The 9,468-nt window shown below is 34.2% G+C and overlaps 1 protein-coding gene across 9 annotated transcripts in view; it reads right to left on the bottom strand.

Annotated features, from left to right (window-relative positions):
* Nucleotides 1-9,468, bottom strand: part of VPS13B (vacuolar protein sorting 13 homolog B) — an 843,987-nt gene that overhangs the window by 340,935 nt on the left and 493,584 nt on the right. For 8 of the 9 annotated variants that reach the window (XR_007148665.1, XM_047842688.1, XM_047842692.1 and 5 more), the window contains one exon: nucleotides 7,882-8,290. Coding sequence is in view for 8 of the 9 variants with exons in the window: in XM_047842688.1 (XP_047698644.1) it covers nucleotides 7,882-8,290 (409 nt within the window). In the remaining variant the exon portion in view is untranslated. Of the gene's footprint in view, nucleotides 1-7,881; nucleotides 8,291-9,468 lie in introns of those variants that run through there. The other variant, XM_047842694.1, reaches the window with a different exon arrangement.

The following is a 9,468-nucleotide window of genomic DNA, read 5'->3' as shown; positions in this document are numbered from 1 at the left end:
GGACAGAAAAAGGGGGAAAAAGAGATGAGCTATCATAATAAATATTAGCATGTGGATGGTGCAATAAAGACAGTACTTTTAAATGTCCACAGCAAAAAAGATCAAATAGAAAACGGCTTCTCATGCAGCTGTACTCTTTTCAAATGACTAGAGGTCTGGTTTGATTATAGGTCCTTATACTATGAACATTGTTTACATTTCACAGATCTTGCATTTTATGCCAAGCTTATCAAATAGTTCCATGTGGGGAAAACCTCTGATTAAGCAGCAGGCATCAATTAAATCAATAAATAGTAAGTCTAGAGAATAGACCATACCACAAAAGTGCAATTAGTATACTTGCTAACTGTTCTTCCAGGCTACAGATACTACTCACCATATGAAAGTCTGAAATGTAATAGAAACACTGCAGTAAATGAGGTACATATGGAAGAAAAATGACGTACTTGGTGTTACATACAAAGCCAGATCCAAGAACAGAATTCTGTTTCTGTTAGAGCCAAAAGTGTTCTCACTAGATTATACTGACTATAAAGTTTTAATAATAAAGAAAAGCACTGAATGCAGATCATTCACAAACTAAATAAAAATAATCAATTTTATTATAGAAAGTATTTAGCTTATCAAAATGTACCTTTGAGATAGAAGAAAAAATAATAAAATATGTATTTATATAAGAAAGTGCTTTGATTAAGTTCTTTAGTTACTTTATAATTAGAAAAAAAGTAAGCTTCCCCTTTTTTGGTTTATTTCACCTGCATTTAATAGTTGGACCATATGAGGAAATGTTCCCTCTAGATGCATTTTCAACATGAAAATGAATGCCTTCCTTCTTTGCTTAAACTGTATTTTTAAAAATTTAGGCTCATGCGGAACTACTTACTCTAGAAGACTCATATTAGATCCAAAAAACAGTCCTCTATTCTGAAATAAATAGCTTAAACTGGAAGTCAAACACCTGTAGATTCAGGATCTTGATAATGATTGCACATAATGCAAACAATATTCAAGTTGAAAACCAGACTTTCAGTATCATTTGTTTAAAGAAAATATTAGAATGGTAAGTATATTTTTCTTATTATTAACTGATTTTACACATGAACTATTAAAAACTTTTACAGTTAATGTAATGTGAAATGTAAGTCTGAAAGATTTTATCTTTTCTTGGTGCAAGAAGAGTATGTATTGAAAATGAAAACGTTACGAACAACTTTGAAATTATGAGCTTAAGTGACCAGAACCTGAAGTTTAAATAAAGAGCAGAATTTTCACGCAATTGTTGGATAACATAAGACTGTTATTTATAAATAACTTTTCATAAATCCAGCAAGAAATAAGTGTTTCAGAGACTTCTTCCTTTAGGATTCTCAATATAAACTCAACAGAATAAAACATCTCAAGTCCCAAGAGTATTTGAACTTACCTCTGTGCAACGTTACACTTTTATAAAGCCCTAACTGTAGTGACAACCCTACACAAAGCTATCGTGGGTGAATTAATCATTTGAATTAAGAGCAGCAATGATGACAGACAAAGTGTCAAAAAAAATGTAGAATGTGCCAAAAGTTTTGAATATTTGGCATGCAATATAACTACAGAAAGGCTATCTATCTACCTACCTACCTACCTACCTACCTACCTACCTACAAGATATATCTATCTATATAAATTATAGACAGGCACATCTAGAAAGTCATTACTTCTCAGAGATAGTTTATAGATATAAGTACAGCTGACCCTTAAACAACAAGGGTTTGAACTGTGCAGGTCTGCTTATATGTAGATTTTTAAACATAAACATATTGGAAAAATTTTGGAGACTGGAGACAATTTAAAACAACTCTGATGAACTGTGTAACCCAGAAATACTGAAAAAGTTTAGAAAAAGTTAGGTACTATTATAAGAATACTGCATAGAATACATATGACATATAAAAATATGTGTTAACTGACTGTGCTATTGGTAAGGCTTCCTATCAACAGTAGGCAATTAGTAGTTAAGTTCTGGAGGAGTCCAAAGTTATACGTGGATTTTCAACGGGGGCAAGGGGGCTTGGTGCCCCTAACCTCCGCATTGTTCAAGGGTCAATTATATAGGTATAAGATATATACATGTAGATATAAATACAGATATACACATAGACATAGACACACACAGAGGTAGAGGGAGAGAAGAAAAGAGAAGAGATATATGCAATACAACGTAGTCCAGACAAAAGACTTAATACACAAAGAGTTCTTACTAATTGATAAGGAAAAGATGAGCAACTACCTAGAAAAAGAATGCAATTTTATTTAATGAGACTGACAAAAACCCAAAACTCTGTTAGAATCAGAGTAAGGAAATAGTAAACTGGTGCAGCTATTTAGACAGGCAATTTGACATCGCTTAACATCTTAAAGGTACATGCCCTTTGATCTAGCAATCTTTTTTGCTAGAAATTTATTTATATACATACTCACCCAAGTCATGAAAAATGCCACTAAAAAGGTGTTTACTGCAAAAAGTGTTTGTATAAAGGATTTAAATTAACCACAAGTTCACAGAGAAACAGACTATATTTTCCAAAATGGCTGTAACAAAATGCATTCTTTTTTTCCATATGCTCTTATTCAAGGTTACCTGCTTAGGAAGTACTTAGGCATGTGGATTTTGAAATTCTACCTTAAAAATCCTACAATAACCACCACAAAAAAAAGAAAGAACTTTAAAAATAAGAAAGCAAAAGGCTAGAAATATTTTTGCAATTCCAATCAATTGAGGATTTTCCTAGTTAAAGCAGCTGAATAGTAAATTTATTTTTTTTTTAATTTTTTTAATGTTTCTTATTTTTGAGAGAGAGACAGACAGAGCATGAGCAAGGGAAAGGACAGAGAGAGAGAGAGAGAGAGACACACAGAAGGCAAAGCAGGCTGCAGGCTCTGAGCTGACAGTACAGAGCAGAATGCAGGCTCAAACCCACAAACCATGAGATCATGACCTGAGTCAAAGTCCGACGCTTAACAGATTGGGCGACTTAGGCGCCCCACTGAATGGTAAATTTAATACAACACCAACAAAATTGTGTGATATGTAGTATTAATGATTATAATACAGTAAACCAAAAAACAAACAAAACAAATACACAAAAGAAATAAAGCTGTTTTCTCTCCCTTTTCCCAAATAGCCAGATTTTTATTCCTTCTGACATGTACACAAATCAGTGAAGCACAGAACCTGTTTCAATAAACCATCTCTGTGAATGATAGGAAAATAAAGCTAGAGTGAACTACTGAACTTCTAACTTCTGTCTCGTTGAAGAGGTGCTCAGTGTACAGGTGCTCCCATCCTTACTAAGAGTGAGCCCTCTTATATTCTGAACTATGCCTGCACATGAGTGTTGTTCAGAAAATACCACAAATCCTGCCTTAGTCAAAAAGGTGTCCAAGCAGACTGGAGGTTCCTCAAAAACAAAGAATTCTCAACACAGAATTACCATATGATCCAGCAATTCCATTCCTAGGTACATATCCCAAAGAAGTGAAAATGGGCTCAACAGACACTTGTATGCCAGTGTTCACAGCACCACTACTCACAACAGCCAACACAAAGGTGGCAACAACACAAGTGTCTAATAGATGAAAGTTAACAAAATGTGGCACGTCCATACAATGAAGTATTATCCAGCCACAAAGATGAAGCTCTGATACCTGCTACAATTCGGATGGACTTTAAAAACATCATGATAAGTGAAATAAGCCAAATATTTATGATTCTGCTTACATGAAACATGTACAGAATAAGCAAATTCATAGAGACAGAAAGTAATGAGTACAGAGTTTGTGATGATGAAAACATTTGGAAACAGATAGTGGTCATGGTTGTAAAACCTGGGCAATGTAATTTATGCTGTTAATGTACACTTGAAAATAATTACAAATGGAAAAAATCTTGTTATGTGTATTTTACCACAATAAAAAAATTGAAAAAAAAAGACTTCTGACTCAATGACTGAGATAATTTATACTTTATAGATAAAGTCTATCTTAAGAAGAAACATTTAACACCATAAATAAGGTTCACCTAAGGGCCATGACACTGATGTGGGTGGTGAAAAGAAGCTGTCATGTAAGTTTCTCTCACATGTATGTATGTTTACAAAATTTTATTCAAAGGAGTTCCAGAATGAATGTCTAACTGAAAGAATAAGTCACTATGAAAATGTCCCTCCTATTAACAAGTACCAAAGACATCCCAAATCATTCAGTACATCAAACAGGTAAAATATTTTATGATGAATAAGCAAATGTTGGATGCAGATCAAATGTGCACATAGAGGAAAGCTATGTCTGATTCTGGAAGATTTATCAGTATAAAATACTATTGAACGCCTATTTAAAAAGTCTAAGCTAGGCTGGCTCATCCTGAAAAAGCAACATATTGCTACTACTCTACATTCTAGGCCCAATTTCAAAACTTAAATGGGAGATGAAGCATATACATTCGGTTTCTTTTCTTTTTATTTGTATTTGTGATCAATATTGATGTTTTAGGATGTGAAATTTAAGGTGTGAGACCTTAAAATAGCATTAGGGATATCAGAGGAAGAAGGATTCAATCTAGGATTAGTTAGCAGGCAATTACTATTTAGAGGCCAATTACATCACATAATTTGAGGACGATTTGTAATTCCTGAACACTTCTGTAGCAGTAAAAACTCATCACAGATAGGTTGCTTTGCTTCCTGATTTGTCTGCACGACCTTTCCCAATTTTTTTATACAGCACTCCTGTATTTCTCTCCACCTCATACTACCCTCTCATCTCTAATAACACTTTTTTTCCCTTAGATTTCCATGAAGTTTTGGGCCTTACCACTTGTTTACACTCAAATGAAAATAATTAGAAAATTATGGAATGAAAACCCAAAATACACACTACAAAGAATTTTCAGTAAATCTGGGGTGCCTGGGTGGCTGAGTCATTTAAGCCTCCGACGTCGGCTCAGGTCATGTTCTCATGGTTTTTGGTTCCAGCCCCCATTGCTCTGAGCTGACAGGAAGGAGCTTACTTCCCGCTGAAAGATCCCGCAGAAGGATCCTCTGTCTCCCTCTCTTTGCCCCTCCCCTGACTGTTTTCTCTGTCTCCCTCTCAAAAATAAACACTAAAAAAAAAAAGAAAAAGAATTTTCAGGAAATCACAAAAGCTTACTAACATAAATTATTTTAAATGAAATTACAGAAACTCATTCTGGTTAGGAAAATAAATGTTTTTATAATGCCCAGAGAGGTATCTATAGAAAAGAAAACCCTTAATTGCTAAAAAAAATTTACAATTTGTTAATAATATAGATATCATAAAACTTTATTCTTATTTTCATCTGGATACAAATTTTCTGCAATTTTATTTTAATGGAAAAACTTATAGATACTATAATATAATGATATTTTAAAATATTTATTTATTTTGAGAGAAAAAGAACAAGTGGGGGAGGGGCAGAGAGAGAGGAAAAGAAAGAATCCCAAGTCAGCTCTATGCTGTCAGATCAGAGCCCTACACGGGGCTGAATCTCATGAACCAGTAAGATCATGACCAGCCAAAATCAAGAATCAGATGCTTAACCAACTGAGCCAGCCAGGTGCCCCAATATAATGATAGTTTTAAAATACAATGGACTACTTCAAACTCTTACCAAAATAATCCTAAGTTTTCTCAAATAAAGAAAGCCAAACTACTTCTGTTTCCATAGTGTTTTCCCCCTATTTGCAGTTGAAAAATCAAAAAGATGGTCTGAAATCTCCATGACCTTTTATGTCCATCCCTCTTTCTGTATGGTTATGAAAAAGTGTTATTATGACACAAAATGGGTCTCAGCTATACTGTTTAAAAATATATGTTTCTTTTTTTGCCTAAGTAATTTTAATATAAATCGTATTAGTTAAACATTCATTAGATACTCACATAATAAAGGATAATAACAAGGAAAAAGCACAAAGGTTAGCGTGTCTACAATGAGCATGCAGCCTCTATCCTGGTTAGTAGTTGCCTCTCAGATCACTTGTAATTGCTCAACGAAGACTAACTTTATTCTTTACCATTCATGTGTTTCTACAAAGTCTCTGAACAGATGAAAACAACTGTATAATACTGTCAGAATACAGCATATACAGACAATACTAATTGTTTTATCTCAAAATAATCAATTTTATATCAGTTCTACTAAAAATCAGAAAGAAAATAGGAACTGGTTAATACTGAAAATCCATGAAGTACTGGGGCAACTCGGTGGCTCAGTCAGTTCATTTTGGTTCAGGTCATGATCTCACAGTTTGTGGGTTCGAGCCCCACGTTGGGCTCTATGATGACAGTGCAGAGCCTGCTTGGGATTCTCTCTCTCTCCCTCTCTCTCTTTCCCTTCCCTGCTCTCCCTCTCTCTTAAAAATAAACAAACATTTTAAAATATCCACTAAGTATAATACACTGAATTTATCTCTATACAGGTTGGTAATTAAGAACTATAAAGCTCTACAAATTTAGTTTTTACTTAGGGAACTTTTTTAAAAAGGACCATTACCTTGAATAAAACTTTATTTATAATGTTAGGCAGAATAACTTTCCCCAATTAAGATTTGCCTTTGGGAGACAGAACAAGAGACAGACTAGGCTCCAAGAAGAAACAGAATGAACTAGATGCTTTTCTTTTTTTTTATTTGCTATCACTGACCATTCAAGCTCTTCTTCCTCCACATAATAACTAAAAGGGGAAAAAAAAAGCTTTACTGTTTTCATGTGGCAGAGGCTAGTACTTATCCCTCAACTACCATTCTCTCTTTTTCTAATTCACATGGCCTTAATTTATGAGCTGGGCACCCTACCACCTAGGGAAATACTGTTTCTCAGCCTCTCTCACAGTGGCGTGTAGCCATATGACTATGTTTTGGCCAAAGAGGTATATAAGCAGTAGTGAAATGGGGGACTTCCAGATATTCTACTTTAAAAGAATGGGCACATCTGCTGATTCAGTTGCCATTTACTGAAAGCTAACTATGCAGCTAGCACTATTCATGTAGTCGCCACGTAGTCATTATTGAAAAGTAAGCTGTCAGTAAGGTCTACCATCAGGTCAAGCACTACTATTACCATTTATACGTAGGAACTTAGACTTAACTTGCTTTAAATTTCACAGTTCTTAACTAGTAAATCTGGGATTTGAACTCAGGTCTCTGTAACTTCCAAGTTCATACTATGTGAATCACTATACTAGAACTTCACTCAATATCCTTAAAGTTCTTCACTGTTTTCTAGCATGGGGGAAGCAAAAATTTTAAAGTTACTCTCACGGTTGGAGGCAGTGGGATTCTAAATTCATTTCATTACATTTTATTTGTTTATTTTTTTAGTAGGCTCCATGCCCAACATGGGTTTGAACTTACAACCCTGAGATCAAGAGTCAGATGCTCTACCAACTGAGCCAGCCAGGTGCCCCAAATTCATTTCATTTTAAAACCTAAGTTAATTTGCACTGAGAAGCCTGGAAGAAGCCACAGGAACCTTGGGTGTTGGCTATTTTTTTTTTAATAATTTCTACTTACCTTAGGTATATAGAATCTAACATTTGAGTTTAATAAAACAAATGACAGTAAGATAAGCTTCACTAGCAAAAGTCCTGATGAAAAAAAAAATCTACTTTTTACTCTAGTAATTGAGTCAGAAACAAACCCAGTATCCTGACATATCTCCTAAAGGTTTAGTTGTAGAATGACTGTAACATAGTTACTCTTTCTAAAACACACCAGAGTACAAACTACAACCACCAGCCATATTAAAAAAGAATAGAAAAAACTAAACTCCCTAAATGGAAGTTATGTAAAATCAGACCACAAAAACCTCTGAAGGCCATACCTTCAATACTTGGCTGCATTTCTTCTGTTTTTGGAACAAAAATTCTGATTATGCTTGTGTTGATATAAATCAAAGGTAAGCTGCGTGAAGTCAATGTATGGCTCCTCATGGGCTGGCCAGGAGATTTTCTTTTCTCTTTTTGGGTCCTTGGTAATTTTGCTTGAAATATACTTGCAATGGCATTAAGCAAAGGAAAGCAAAGGACAATGTCAAAAGCTTGTGCTGAAAGAAGAATTTCATGAAGAAAATGAGGGGAACCATCCGTTAAACCTTCAGATAACTTATGAAAACTTCTTCGCTCATTTCTTGATATTAACTTGTGGCGGACATTTTTTGTTACAGCTTTTGTGTATGTCAAAGAGAGAAATCCATGCTGCTGATGAGAGCCATCTAGGAGTTTTGCTGTTGTCTGTTCCAGAAAGAGGAAATCACAATACAAACTTCATTACAAAAAAGAAAAAAAAAACTATGTGAAAGCAGAAAATAATCTCAGTTGATATTATAATCTTTTACTATGTCTACACCCTCTGATGAGCACATTACTGATCAATTCCACACATGGGGAAAAACCATCTAAGACTTGGAATGCTGAACTGAAAATTAGAAATCCTGAGTTCTAGTTCTAGATCTTGAGAAAGGCAATTAAACTTTGTTATATCTGTGTCTATGATTTCTACATTCTCTCTGATATTCAGAATTTGCAACAAGACATCTCTGGAGTTTATCTTTTCATTCTTGATAATTTTTCATTAAAAGTACCAATATGGATCACAGAGACGTTGTTTATGCAGATGAAACTGAAATAACCATGTAATGTACTTCCATTTGTAATCAACAAACAATCTGAATAGAAAAGATGATCGACTTCCCTCGACTTAATTAACATTTATGAGAACAGAGTTTTTCTTTTAATAATTTGGCTAATGTATATGAAGACTAAGCCCATAAAAAGAGCTTCATTGATACCATGCTTTGATAACTAAACCAATCATTTAATGCATGTTTATTGGAGATAGTAACATAACACAAAAATAAAACACTTGTCTTTTAGAACTTGCTTATTTTCAGTGGCTATCATTCTGTTTACAAAACCTAACTATCCACTCTCTCACAATTCAAACTCCTATTCCTTGAGTTTAATGCTACATAAATACACATACGACATTTGACTGACAGTAAAAATTATATCATTATATCATCAATACTTCTGACAAAACATGTCCAATTATATTCAAATTACACACTATAAACAAATTGTAGTAAAACAGCATACTTTGAAGAGTGAAATAAAATGCATACTTTCTATTTCTCAACATTAAAGGACAGCTCTTAAAGTTTTCCTGAACCAATTAATGTACATAAAATCCTATTTTACACATCACTCAACATAAAGTTAAAGTTAAGGTGTTATACACATTTCCAACCTCTCTTCCCAGGGCCTGATAAAGTTTTTAGGTTATTACAGTCCAATGCGTGATGTCGAGAGAGGAAGTGCACTGAGAAAGAACAACAAACAGGAAAAAAGTGAGAGTGGCAAAGCAGCAAAGTGCCCAGGCCTATGTTATCCCAGCACTAGTGAAGCTCTTT

The sequence above is a fragment of the Prionailurus viverrinus genome, chromosome F2, assembly GCF_022837055.1.
Source record: "Prionailurus viverrinus isolate Anna chromosome F2, UM_Priviv_1.0, whole genome shotgun sequence".
Lineage (NCBI taxonomy): Eukaryota > Metazoa > Chordata > Mammalia > Carnivora > Felidae > Prionailurus > Prionailurus viverrinus.
This window is presented reverse-complemented; position numbering and strand designations above follow the sequence as displayed.